The sequence below is a fragment of the Gossypium raimondii genome, chromosome 8, assembly GCF_025698545.1.
Source record: "Gossypium raimondii isolate GPD5lz chromosome 8, ASM2569854v1, whole genome shotgun sequence".
Taxonomy (NCBI): domain Eukaryota; kingdom Viridiplantae; phylum Streptophyta; class Magnoliopsida; order Malvales; family Malvaceae; genus Gossypium; species Gossypium raimondii.
In genome coordinates this window covers 57,484,255-57,498,492 of record NC_068572.1, presented here as the reverse complement: position 1 = coordinate 57,498,492, position 14,238 = coordinate 57,484,255, and the positions used below count along the sequence as shown (strand labels likewise).

Genomic DNA, 14,238 nt, shown 5'->3' with positions numbered 1-14,238 from the left:
TAGGATCTAAACCCTAAATCAGTCAACTCAAAATCAGTTTATTACGATGAAAACCACTATTTTACGTAATCACTGCCAAACAATTTATCCACTATTCTCATTGAAAAGCATGTGGATTTTTTATCTATAGGTGGAACTAAGGTACCTTTTGAAGAAATTATGTAATCTTAAATTAATAAAATAACAAAATTGCACTTTCACTCCTTTAAAATTTTATAATTCAATTTTAATCCATACTAAAACTTCTCCTATGTGGTTAAAGATGGTGACATATGCATGATATGGTTGATTGGAAACACAATTTTGAGCGTCAGAAATGTTGGTTAGAAGAAAGCAAAACATCTCTTTTCTGGGCCTGGCTTCGTTGAAAATGTGAGCTGTAGCCCAACAGCAAATTGGAGCCTTGTTGGTTATGGGCTTTTGTCATTGTTTCATACACTTAAATGTGTAAATAAGACATCAACTCAAATTCGAGTTTAAGTTAATTCAATAATTATTGATTTAATTTCAAGCTCAAGTAGTTTAAGCGGCCAGTCTAGCTGAATTTAAGCTTAGTAATATTCGCCTCGAATGGCTCACGAGCCTTATCATTTTTTTATTTTAATATATATTTTAAATATTTTATATTATTAAATTATATTGTTTTTCTTTAATATATGGGAAAATATATGGTACACTCTACAAACAAAGTTAGGGGTTGACAAGTGTCTTATAGTGAAAAATTTTTAAGGTTGTTTGTGAGAAAAAAAGAAGAAGAGTACTTCTAGTGTACCAAATACTAACTCATAATATATATTATTAACTTAAGCTTAATTATCAAGTCAAGCTTGATCTCAAACTTAAACACATACGACCTTGATCGAGATCGAGTTCAAGCTTGAGCGCAAATTTAAGTAGCTCAATTTTATCTCAAAACAAACCTAAATTTTAAAATAAATGTTCATCAAATTCGAATTTATTGTTATTTAAACTCGACTTAACTCAAGATGAAAAATATTGAGACAAGTAAATTTTTTTTTTTGAAGAAAAACAAAATAAATTGCCTGAGAAATGAGAATGGTATTTGTTTTATGAATGAAATGAGAATGAAATGTTGGAGGCATAAATGATGTGAGGTAGCATAATGGTAATTAAGATACCAACATTAGTACTAATTCAAAAGTAAAGGAAAAGAATAAATCGAACTTGATTAGGGTTCGAGCAACCAAATTGAGAAGAACTCAATTCGAATAGAAGTGCGTGGATTCTTTATGAAATCAAAATTTAAAATTATGATTCTTCGAATAGAATAGAATAGAATTTTTATTTAATTTATAATTATTATAAAATCTTTACAATATAAATTTAAATGCTTTATATATATAATAGTAAAAATAATTTAAATTTTTATATGATTTTTTATTAACTTTTACTTGAAAAGTTGATTTTAGAAATATTTATAAAAGAATTCATTAAAATTTACTAAATAAAATTAAAAAACTATAAAAAAATTTATTTGATAAAAGGTAAGTGAAAATCTTAAACCAAAATTAATATGAAAAAGCGAAATTTGAAACTAAATTATCGTGAAAAGTTTTAGGCCCATTAAAAATATGAGCTTTAGCTCAACATTTAAGGCTCGACTTTAGGTGAATCGACTCATTTTGTATTTTTGTAATATAATGTAATGTTTTTGTTTTGTTTTGTTTATGTAATTTATATAACATAGTTAAATATTTAATAAGTGTTCAATCATACCTAGACGAAGATAAGTGGCAACTCCAATTTGCTTAATAAAAATAGTGTTGCAAAATTAAAATTTATTTATTTTTGTCAAATTAATTGTTAATTAAAAATGATTTTGATAATATATAATTTAAAAGTGGACTTTTAAATCTAAAAAGTAGAGGATTAAATTCACGAAAGTAAAATAGGACTAAATCTCAAATGTACGAAATGTAGAGATTTAGAGTCATGGTTGTTTGAATTGGATCGAACCGATCCATGATTCTGCTCAAGAAAGGCATTAGACTAGTTGACTTGTGAATCGATATGAACCGATTAAACTAAGCTAAAAAAACCAATGGGACAAATTTTTTTATGATTTTTTTAATAAAACTATATGAACCGTGGCCTAACCAGTTCGGCCACCGATTCAATTCTGAAAATCTTACTTAGAGTATATTTTAATTTTAAAAATTTTTATCTGTATTTTAAAACAAATAAATATTCAACCTAACATAAAAGCATACTATCAAATAGAACATTAATATTAAACCATATTATTATAAATATAACATTAATATTTTTTTTCTTTAGAATAAATAGAACATTAGTCTTAAAGCATATATATATATATATATATATATATATATATAAAAGGCACCAATTAACAAATATTGTAAATAAACTTACATAGTCATCTTAAAAATTGTGAGTAATCTAACCCAGTTGATTTCATTTTTCTCTCATTTAAAATTTTATATTGTAAAATAAATATTATATATTTAAAATAATAATATTATAAATTATTTTTATTTATTTAAAAATCAGTATTTTTAAAAAATATTTATAGAAAAATTTAAAACTTAATCATATATTACCCAAAGCCATAAATAAAATTTATTTTTATTAAAACAAATGTAAAAACTCGAACCCAAAATTAATATAAAAAATTAACAACCAAATTAAAACTGTTAAAACCCTAAATCAGAAAAAGGAAAGCTTCTTTTTCATTCTCATTTCCTCACTGAACTTGAAGCATAAACAAACTCACCAGCAAAATTAAAATATACTCTAAAGGAAACCAATTTTCCTTCCTCGGATTCTTTTCTCCTCTTGATCAGAGTCCTAACCGGTACGTTTTTCCTTTTTATTTTTTTTTTCTCTTTTAAATGCTTAAATAAGAATAAAAGAATATTTAATAACAATCATGATAAGACTAAGGTTCGATTTACCCATCTTTGTTGTTGTTTTTTTTTTTTTTTTAATAAAAGTGAGATGTGTGGGATGGATGATAACATGAAATTGTCTACATTAGCGGCATTGACGATCGTTTTTCTTGGGTTTTATGGCATTTTCGGCAGTTTAATGCACTATATGCTTCCTAGAAAGAGAGCAGGTGAAGGAGAGGTTGTAGAAGGAGAGTCTGAAAATGATAATAACAACATAAACGACGTCACTGTCTCACCGCCAACCAAGAAGCATCGCATTTCCACCACTGCTGCCGCCGATTTGACTGCTGATAACAAAAGCGTAACCACAGGGGACAATAGCAGTAACTACAGTAACACTTGCGTGATTGAGCCATCGGTCATGGCTCCCAGAGATGCCAATCACAATGATATAGATGAGGATCTGCACAGCCGACAACTTGCTGTGTATGGCCGCGAGACAATGCGACGCCTTTTTGCCTCCAATATCCTCATCTCGGGGATGCAAGGCCTCGGTGCTGAAATTGGTATCCATTTTTCTACGTTATTTATTATAATAATTATTATTAGGGTAAATTATAAAAGAATCATTTAGGTATGAATTTTAATCACTAAATTTTAATTTATTTTGAAATAATCATTAATCATTAATATTATCAGTTTATGATATTTTGATCACTGCGCCATCATCCAATGTTAAAATCAACCATATATTTTTTAATCACCATGTCATTTTTAATTTAATATTAAAATAGTAATATTTTTGTGAGGCTCGCTAATACTTAAAAATATATATTATTTTTTTTTTCTTCCTTTCTTTTTCGGTTTCTTTTCTTCCCTCTCCAATTCAAATGTTGCATCAACTCTCCGAGACTAAAAGCCAGATCCAAAATCCGGCCAACTCTGGTGTCGGGTCACCGCGCTGGTTGTCATCGCCGGTGGCCGGCGGAGCCCAAACTTCACTTTCAAATTCGTTTTCTCATGCTCTTTCCGAATCTATTTTCCGTTTCTTCAAAATTATCATCGATTTTCGTAGATCTAAAACCAAAGTTGCGGCCTAGGTTTTTCCGATCCCCCTTCCCGATCATCGGATCAGCTTCCGTTTTCTATATGTTGTTTATCTACTCTTAAGCTTCAATTTCACTGTTGGGATCTGCGAATGGAGCACCAAAGCCTCATCAGGCTTTTCCTCTCCACAATCCAAATTCATGGGTTTGGGCGTTTGTTGCTGTTTACGTCTGGTTTTTGTTTTCAGTGGTTTGGGGTTTTTGGTTCGTGAGTTGAAGATGATAATGGTGAAAGTTCATGGGTGAGATGAAGATGGTGATGAAGGAACAGATAAAGAAAAAAGAAAGGAAAGAATAAGAAACGTGAAAAAGGAAGGAAGAATAAAAAAAGAATAAAAAGAAAAAAAGTAAAAGAAAATTTTAAAAGCGTTAAAATTAAAATATATATCACATAAAGGCAAAATTTATGCGTTCCGTAATATTTTAACGGTGGTTAACGAGACAATGTGTGAGGAGTTTATAATCTTCAGTGCAGGACTGTACATAATTTGATTTGAATGTCATGTGAAGCTAATGATTTCCAATTTCATTTTGGCTTTCTGTAGCAAAGAATCTAATACTTGCTGGTGTTAAGTCCGTGACCTTGCATGATGAAGGAGTGGTGGAGATGTGGGATTTGTCCAGTAGTTTTGTTTTCTCTGAGAATGATGTTGGTAAGAATAGAGCACTTGCTTCGCTTCAAAAGTTGCAGGAGCTAAACAATGCTGTCGTCATTTCCACCTTAACGACCACTTTGACCAAGCAAAAACTTTCTGATTTCCAGGTACTTCAATTTATTCACTCATTTATCTAATTCTTTGCCCATGTTTAGGGTTTTTTGTTTAAATTGTATTTCTAACGTTGAAGGACTCATTTGAGTACCAAAAAAAAAGAAAAAAAAAATCAAAGTTTTAGTTGGTTTTTCTTTTTTGAAACTTCTGGGAGCTTTAATACCCTTTAACCTAATTCTATCCATGTCTAATAATTAATAATGTACCATATTAAAATAGTTACTTTTGTTTGCCTCATATTACATTTTAGTCATTTATGTTTGAAATGTTACGTTTTAATCACTTACGTTATCGTGTTCTAACATTTTAGTTACTGAGACATCAATTGTCATTAACGGTGTAACGGTAAGCTGAAATGATGATTTAACATGTCATGCTAGCTTACCCTTATATTGTTAACAACAATTAATGACTCAGTGATTAAAATGTTACAAATCAATAATATAAGTGATTAAAACATAACATTTTAAATATAAACGACTAAAACGTAACATGAGGTAAACAAAAGTGATTACTTTGACAGTTTACCCTTATTAATAAATAAAAATAAAATAATGTAATAGTAAAGTAGGAAAGGTCTTGCGTCATTCTCCTTGGCTTTGAAAACAAGGAAACTTTCACTGGGCATAAATTTTGTGATCAATTATTTGCGGCTCTTCTTCTGCAATCCAGGTAGTTTCACCAAAAATCTCGTATCTTGATTACCCTTCTAAGCCTAAACTTATTTAACATCCAACTAATCTCCAATAACCCCTGGGTTTTAGCCTTAGGAACTTGTAGCACCTTATTTGAAACTTCAATATCATCTGTGGTGATGCTACTTTCAACAATAGTGATGGTAAAAACTATTTTTCGTTTCTTAGGTGGAGCATAGTCAAATATTCTTGTTGATTATTGGTTAGCATAGAACCAAGTAGAGGAAAACTCAGAAACTAGCTAAGATTCCTGTGAAAGTTGTTTACTAACTAACGAGTTTCAGAAATGCTGCTTCCTAGGAACTAGTGCGTGGGTCTTGAAACATTGAAGCACATCTTGTTCCTCCAGAAACCACTATAACTAACGAGTTTCAGAAACTTAGCAAGTAGTCCGAAATGCTGCTTCATCTTCACACTATTGTTTGTCTTCAACTTTCATGGTTTTTCTTGAGTTCAACACTGACTTCTCTTGCTAGAATTTGATTCAATTGTAGAAACTCAATCAGTTACATTTACTATATCCAAAATAAATAAATAAATAAATTCACCCTGGCATTTACCTGCTCGAACGAAAATGAGAAAGTGAACGGCATAATTGCAAAGGAAAGAGTAAAAAGAAAAAAATTATATAGGCTGGATTTTAGTTTGCGGGTAAAGTAGTAATTTAATATTATAAATATGTTATAAATGAAAAACTCCATTAGGCTCACAAGTTGCTCCTATCAAAATTAAAATACTTAAATTCAAGTCTTTCAATAGCTTGAGCTCGATTGAATTATTGAATCAAATTTGAACTTTTTTTCGAATTGAACTTAAATAGTTTACAAACATTAATGTTTCGCTTACAACTCCTGTTTGGAAGAATAAGATTTAACCCTTGTTTGACTTATTGGTCATGGATGTTCGTCTTACCGTCCATGCGGTGGGTTCAAGTTGTAGAGATTGATTGCTTGTAAAATAAATAAAAAAACCCTACGATTTCACCTCTATTTATGATTGATTATTCATGGCTTCCTCCACTTTCTCTCGTCTTATGTTTTTAATTTCTTTATTTTTTCAGCACATATGTCATCTTGTGTTCTATTGGTTTTTTTTTTCTAACTGGTGCAGGCTGTTGTATTCACTGATATAAGTCTTGAAAAATCCCTCGAGTATAATGACTATTGCCATAATCATCAGCCTCCAATTTCCTTTATCAAGACTGAAGTTAGAGGCCTTTTTGGTACTGTCTTTTGCGACTTTGGTCCTAAGTTTACTGTTTTTGATGTTGATGGAGAGGAACCACACACGGGTATAATTGCATCCATCAGCAATGACAACCCTGCCCTAGTATCATGTGTCGATGATGAAAGGCTTGAGTTTGAGGATGGGGATCTTGTTGTGTTCTCTGAAATTCAGGGTATGAAAGAACTCAATGATGGAAAGCCACGGAAGATTAAAAGTGTGAGGCCATACTCGTTTACTCTTGAGGAGGACACCACAAATTTTGGTACATATGTTAAAGGTGGCATTGTCACTCAGGTGAAACAACCCAAGGTGTTGAATTTTAAGCCATTGAGAGCAGCTCTTAAAGACCCTGGTGATTTTCTTCTGAGTGATTTCTCGAAGTTTGACCGCCCTCCTCTCCTGCACATTGCGTTTCAAGCACTGAATAGGTTTATTTGTGAATTTGGCCGCTTTCCTGTTGCTAGATCGGAAGAAGATGCACAGAAGTTTATATCTATTGCTGGTAACATCAATGAATGCCTTGGGGAGGGTGGAGTGGAAGATATCAACCCAAAACTTCTGACGCATTTTGCCTTTGGTGCCAGAGCAGTACTGAATCCCATGGCTGCCATGTTTGGAGGAATTGTGGGACAAGAGGTAGTCAAAGCATGTTCTGGAAAATTTCATCCACTTTTTCAGGTTGGCCGGAACTACTCTATTCCATATGTTTTTCTCATAGTTACGCAAGTATGTTAGATGGTATCTATCTACACATGCATTTAGGGATGCCAATGCTTAGATAGTTAACACCTTCTAATTATGCTATTGGGACTTCATTTCTATTAGTAACAAATGCATGAACTCGTTTGAACTTTTAGGCACTTCTTAACTAAATTAATCTGTCAAACTAAGCAAATTTGTTTTGTAAGAATTAGGAGACTTTGTTAAATAGGTGATAGTTTGTGCAACTTAATTCGTGATACTTTGACAACTGATATATAATTCTAGTTGCTTTTGAACTTGATTTTTAGTGGAAATTTAACCATAAATCATTTGTTTTCAACAGTTCTTCTATTTTGACTCAGTGGAGTCTCTCCCTGTTGAACCTTTGGACCCCATTGATTTTAAACCATTGAATAGCCGTTATGATGCACAGATATCAGTCTTTGGCTCCAAACTTCAGAAGAATCTGGAGGACGCAAAAGTGTTTATAGTTGGATCTGGGGCCTTAGGCTGTGAGTTCCTGAAAAATGTGGCATTGATGGGTGTTTCATGTGGTAGTCAGGGCAAGCTAACAATCACTGATGATGATGTAATTGAGAAGAGCAACCTTAGCAGGCAGTTTTTGTTCCGGGATTGGAACATCGGCCAAGCTAAATCTACTGTTGCTGCTTCTGCTGCTGTATCTATAAATCCTCAGCTTAAAATTGAAGCTTTGCAAAATCGTGTGGGTCCTGAAACTGAGTGTGTGTTTAATGACGACTTCTGGGAGAACCTAACAGTGGTCATCAATGCATTGGATAATGTCAATGCTAGGTTGTATGTTGATCAGAGGTGCTTGTATTTCCAGAAACCACTTCTTGAGTCAGGAACTCTTGGTGCTAAATGCAACACCCAGATGGTGATTCCTCATCTAACTGAGAACTATGGAGCCTCAAGAGACCCAACTGAGAAACAGGCTCCAATGTGCACGGTGCACTCATTTCCACACAACATTGACCATTGTTTGACTTGGGCTCGATCTGAGTTTGAGGGCTTGCTTGAGAAAACTCCTGCTGAAGTGAATGCTTATCTTTCCAATCCATCTGAATATGCTACCGCAATGAGAAATGCTGCTGATGCTCAAGCTAAGGATAACTTAGAGCGCATCCTTCAGTGCCTTGAGCAGGAAAAATGTGAGACATTCCAGGATTGTGTTACTTGGGCTCGCCTAAGGTAGTACTAGAATTCTTTGTTTGCATCATTTTCTTGTAGGACCTTTTGATTGATATTATGTTACTTTTGAACTTAGATTTGAAGACTATTTTGTTAACCGGGTGAAGCAGTTAACATTTACATTTCCTGAAGATGCCACAACCAGTACTGGGGCTCCCTTCTGGTCTGCTCCAAAGCGATTCCCACGTCCTCTTCAATTTTCAACTACTGATCCTAGCCATCTTCAATTTATTATGGCTGCATCTATACTTAGAGCTGAAACATTTGGGATCCCAGTCCCTGACTGGGTCAAAAATACTAAGATGTTGGCCAAGGCAGTTGAGAAGGTAATAGTCCCAGATTTCCAACCGAAGGAAGGAGTCAAAATTGAGACAGATGAGAAGGCTACTAGTCTTTCCACTGGTTCTGTGGATGATGCAGCCGTTATTAATGAGTTACTCTTCAAATTAGAGCGTTGTAGGAACAATTTGCCTTCAGGATTCAGGATGAAACCAATTCAATTTGAAAAGGTTTGATTACATCTTCTCCGGTGATAACTTGTAACGATATCTTTTTGTGCTATCCTTATTTATCTCTAGAAACCTATAATCAACTTTTGATGGAAGTTAATGCTAATGTAATCTCATGAATTCTAGGATGATGATACAAACTATCACATGGATCTTATAGCTGGGCTTGCCAACATGAGGGCAAGGAACTATAGTATTCCCGAGGTGGATAAGCTAAAGGCAAAGTTTATTGCTGGAAGAATCATTCCAGCAATTGCCACTTCAACAGCTATGGCTACTGGCCTTGTCTGCCTTGAACTATACAAGGTTCTTGATGGAGCACATAAAGTGGAGGACTATCGAAATACATTTGCAAACTTAGCACTGCCTTTGTTCTCTATGGCTGAGCCAGTCCCGCCCAAGGTCATGAAGCACCGTGACATGAGCTGGACTGTGTGGGACAGATGGATCTTGAGTGGTAATCCCACAGTGAGGGAACTCATCCAGTGGCTCAAAGATAAGGGCTTGAATGCTTACAGCATATCTTATGGAAGTTGCCTGCTCTTCAACAACATGTTTCCGAGACATAAAGAGCGATTGGATAAGAAGGTGGTAGATGTGGCTCGGGAAATAGCCAAGGAAGACTTGCCTCCCTACCGGTCCCACTTGGATGTGGTAGTGGCATGTGAGGATGATGAAGACAATGACATCAACATTCCTCAGATCTCCGTATACTATCGTTGAGGTGTTTTATTCAATCCACCTGATAAACGAGGCTGTGATTTTAGGATGACATTGGCATTCTTCTATTCTGGTGTTATAGCAATGAGCATACAAAAATGGAACATTAACTATATTAACTTCATTGATGAGCATGTGCATGTGGATAATGTTGTATTGTCATACTCTTTCACTTTGTCTCCAAACCATGTGAAATGGTGAAACTTTTCAGAGTCCTCCACTTTGGGATGTTGCTTTTCTGATCTCTAACCTTTTTAACTTTTGGAAACAATTCATTCTGTCCTTCCGAACACGCTTGTCTGTCTGTTCAGGAATTATGGCACTTGGCTGCCTTATCTATGGTCCCAATCTCCACATGTTGGGATCCATCTCCTTTTAATTTATTACTTTCTCTTTTCATATCTTAATTAAAATCGATGGCAAAGAGATGTTAGGCTTATTAATACAAGTTTTACTAGCATTTCATTTGATGGTGAAGGGACAAATGTCCATGTTTCATTAATGAGTTTAATGGCTGAACCAAGTTGGTAAGTAAAAACCAAGCTTTAGCTGTTAAGCTGCTGAAGTGAAATTTAAGGCATCAGAAAAATCACCTTCTTTCTGTACAAAAAGAAAGAGAGGTAAGAATACTGAAAAAAAGCTCAAAATTGCTTCCATTTCTGCTTTTGGCTAACAATTTTTAGGCTTTATTGTCGATTTGACCTTTGAATTATACCCATTTTCTCATATTATACTTAAAACTATTGCTCCATTATACTTGAAACTAACATGTTAAAAATCATTGTCAACCAATCAAAACACATCATATGGCAAATGTTAGACTACTGATGTCCCCGTTGACTTGTCAAAAAATTTGAAAAAACTATAAAACAAATATTTAAAATGTAAAAGAAGAATTAAAATTATTTAAAAATTTTAAAAGAATAAATATATATTAGAAACTCTTCAAAGAATTACAAAATTAAATCAAAGTTAAAACTACAAAGTTATTTAACTAAAATTTCAACATAATTAGTTAATTCTAAATTCCATTTTTTCGCCATTGATGATAGCTTACAATGACCTTCGACCACATCAACAACCTCCTATTCATAGTTAAAATCATCTCTTCCAAGCCCTTCGTCAGATCTAGCTTGATGATCTAACGGTGGGTTTTTTATTGTTTCATTTTGTGGGTTTTAATATGGATTTTAGATGTGGGACTGGATTGTATCAATATTTCATCTATTTTATGAACAATCCAGCTTGTATGGATTTCATCCAATCCCAGTAGGCAATTACAGGTAGAAATCAGATACATACTTCTATTTCTTCAAACAAAATCTTTCACTCGGGTCGAGAGAAATGCTTGAGTGAGGGAGTATAGGTTGAGAAACAAATGAGAAATGATTGAGGGTTTGAGACAAAATGTAAGAAATTATACATTTTTAAAATATTTTTTTTTACAGTTTCTATAGTTTTGACAACTTAATTTTATTTTTAATTATTTTTATAAATTTATAATATTTATTTTATAATTTTTTACATTTCTTAAATATTCTTTTACCACATTTTAAATATTTTTAAACAATTTTTTATTCAATCAACATCAGTATTGATTAGTCAACATAGTCAAATGCTTATCAACAGATACACCCACAATCAACGACCACATTATAGTTAACATTTGACAGATACACCCACAATCAACAACTACATTAGAGTCAACATTTGCCACTCGACATGTTTTGATTGGTTGATGGTTTTTTTTAACACTTTTAAAGGTGATGACAATTTAGAGGTGATTAATGTCCTTCAAAATAGACATTTGGCAATTTTTTTCTTAAGATTATTGAGAAAGATAATTCGAATACTATGGAATATGGAGTATTAGACATGTTCCAAAAAGATGAACCGGCTGCATAATCAAGATAACTTCTAAAGTGTAAGTATTTGGAGATATAACTAATCAATGGAAAACAGGATTAGGCAGATAAAATTAGTGGTCTTCTACCCCATGGTGGCTTAACTTAATGTATTTGTATTGATTTTTTTTTTTAAATTTAAGGGTTAAACAATAAATCAAATATTAAAATGGGATATAAAAAAATTTTAAGTATCATCCTTCTAAAGCTGCTTCATTAATAAACCAAGCCCATGCTCTCTCAACTACCATAACTAATAAACCAACTGGCCATCTCTCTTGTCTGCCTCCCCCAATACCAAAGCAAAGCCAAACCAGAAGAAGTGAAAAAAACCCACTCTCCCAAACCCTCCGTAAGCAAAACAAAACAAAGCAACTTCATTTGTTTGATTGTTTGTTGCTCTCATGCTATTTTCTACGTTGAGCTTTTGAAGAGCACAAAAGAAAATCTCATCTTTCAACTTCTATTCAAATGTGGCGACCGTGGGGCAACAAGAAAATGCCATTGCGGATTCATGATACTTCATCTCCTTTCTCCTGCTCTTCTTTCAAAGATATCCAACACCTTTGCACACAGGATTCTTCCGCCTCCTCCAAAAGAAACGCCAATGTCTTCTACCGCGTGCGAATCGCCAACTCCCTCCTCCGTTCATGGGGCCCCGCCCGCACCGGGAAAATCACGGATTCGGTTTCGGATCCTTCCATTTCCATCCGGGCGCCGAGAAGCGGGTTGTGGTCTATTTCACAAGCCTTCAGGTGGTTCGGTCGACATTCGAGGATTGCAAGACCGTGCGGTCGATCCTCCATGGATTCCGAGTCTCGATCGACGAGAGGGACCTGTCGATGGACTCCAGGTTCTTAAACGAATTGCGTGGGATCCTGGGTCAAAGCAACTTGACTTTGCCGCGGGTTTTCATTGGCGGCAGATACATGGGAGGGGCAGAGGAGATCAAACAGCTCCACGAGATCGGCGAGCTCAAGAAGATCGTCGAAAGACTGCCCGCAGCTGAACCTGGCACTTGTGTCGTCTGCGGCGGTTACAGATTCCTCTTGTGCAACGAATGTAACGGTAGCCGTAAATTGTACACTCAAAAATCTGGGTTCAAGACTTGTACGGCCTGTAATGAAAATGGCCTAATCAGGTGCCCTTCTTGCTCTTGTAATTTTTTTTTTTTTTTGTTGTTAACATAAAAGCAAAAATTTTGGGTTAGTTAATGTAGTTATTATTATTATTTGTCCAAAGTCCAAACAATGAATTCATTGCTTAAGATTGTAAGAGCAGAGAGCTGACCTTTTTTTCCTCTAAAAAGGAAGGAACATAAGAATAGTAGGATTGTAATTGTATTTACAGTTAATGAGTAGAGTTTCTTATGATGATGAACATGTAAATGGTTGAGGTAATTTGGTGTCGTGATTGATGGATATAGTTTGTTGACTAAAATTGCAATCTGCTTTAAAACTTTTGTTTACCACTGATTTCTTCTTGGTTTATGAAGATTACATTTTGTGAACTGAACATGCAACAATAATTCCGATGCTGATCCTGGTATGAGAAACGGAACTTTGGATGTTAGAAACCATACAAATGTAGTAATCAACAGTCATTTTACAAGAAAATGTTTTGCGGTAAGTCCTCAACAATTCATTACACCACCTGATTAGAATTGTTAGACTTAAGAAATCACTGCACTATTTAAAAATTTATATTTTAATTACTCAACTTCATAAAATTATAAAATAATTATGATTTATTTAAAAAATTTTATTTAAAATCATTCTACTGTAAAATCTTTAATATACTACTAATGTCACCATTAAATAACTTTTATCATATATATATATATATATTAGCTGCATGCTTTTCAAGTGACTTTTAAATCGAATTAATCTAACCTAGTTTTAGTTGTTTTAGGAAAATCCTTAGATCTAGTTTAGTACTTGTAGGAAAATAGGTTTAGTTAATTCATTAAAAGATAAAAGGCATCCAACACGCTTTTTTTTAAAGTCACATGGAAACTACGAGACTAATATATATTATATTACATATGATTGTTGATATCAAGTGTATAATAATGAGGAGATATGGAGGAGAATATGGTGGTGTTAATGAAGGTTGGTTCACCCAATTTGAGGCAGAGAGTCGAAAATTACAAAGAGTGAAAGTGGAGAAAGTATGAAGGTTGAGTGTTGAGGTAAGTTGGTAGAGTGTAGGCAAGTATCTTGGAGAGTCGATCCCCTTGTCATCGTATTAGGGACTATTTATAGGTAAGGTCCTCGTGAGGATGACGTTCACGTGTTAGATTTGCAATCAAGTCATAATTGCAAGAGGCATAGGGTGAATGTCTTTGATGAGACAATGATGTTTGTGATGGGACATATGTTGTCATTCGTTTTAATTTGGGGTATTGGAACAATTGAGCTCTCATGGGGTTTTGTGACTAAAAGGATCATGTTCTTAGCGAGAAAGTCGGGTGCCGGAGGAATAGATGGTTAGTTTCTTGAATGGTGGTTAGTTTCCTCA

General features: G+C 34.0%; 2 protein-coding genes across 3 annotated transcripts; both read left to right on the top strand.

Annotated features, from left to right (window-relative positions):
• Nucleotides 1-2,690: 2,690 nt before the first annotated feature.
• LOC105792437 (ubiquitin-activating enzyme E1 1) lies at nt 2,691-10,106 on the top strand. 2 transcript variants are annotated; one of them, XM_012621016.2, is made up of 7 exons: nt 2,691-2,836; nt 3,066-3,439; nt 4,525-4,742; nt 6,555-7,349; nt 7,717-8,585; nt 8,662-9,094; nt 9,221-10,106. In XM_012621016.2, exons 2-7 carry the CDS (start codon nt 3,070-3,072, stop codon nt 9,815-9,817), a joined length of 3,282 nt encoding a protein of 1,093 aa, XP_012476470.1. In that variant the 5' UTR covers nt 2,691-2,836; nt 3,066-3,069; the 3' UTR covers nt 9,818-10,106. The 2 variants fall into 2 exon arrangements, with proteins under 2 accessions (XP_012476470.1, XP_012476469.1); XM_012621015.2 differs by lacking the exon at nt 2,691-2,836 and having other exon boundaries at nt 2,976-3,439.
• Nucleotides 10,107-11,931: 1,825 nt separating this feature from the next.
• Nucleotides 11,932-13,118, top strand: LOC128043140 (uncharacterized protein At5g39865-like). The gene has a single exon (XM_052635392.1). The coding sequence runs from the start codon at nt 12,369-12,371 to the stop codon at nt 12,906-12,908; it is 540 nt and encodes a 179-aa protein (XP_052491352.1). The 5' UTR covers nt 11,932-12,368; the 3' UTR covers nt 12,909-13,118.
• The last annotated feature ends 1,120 nt before the right edge of the window (nt 13,119-14,238 follow it).

Coding starts and splice junctions, on each gene's coding strand:
- LOC128043140 (XM_052635392.1), top strand. CDS start 12,369: ATGGGGCCCCGCCCGCACCGGGAAAATCACGGATTCGGTTTCGGATCC.
- LOC105792437 (XM_012621015.2), top strand. CDS start 2,980: ATGTGTGGGATGGATGATAACATGAAATTGTCTACATTAGCGGCATTG. Junction 3,440..4,524: donor AGGCCTCGGTGCTGAAATTG/GTATCCATTTTT, acceptor GGCTTTCTGTAG/CAAAGAATCTAATACTTGCT. Junction 9,095..9,220: donor AACCAATTCAATTTGAAAAG/GTTTGATTACAT, acceptor CATGAATTCTAG/GATGATGATACAAACTATCA.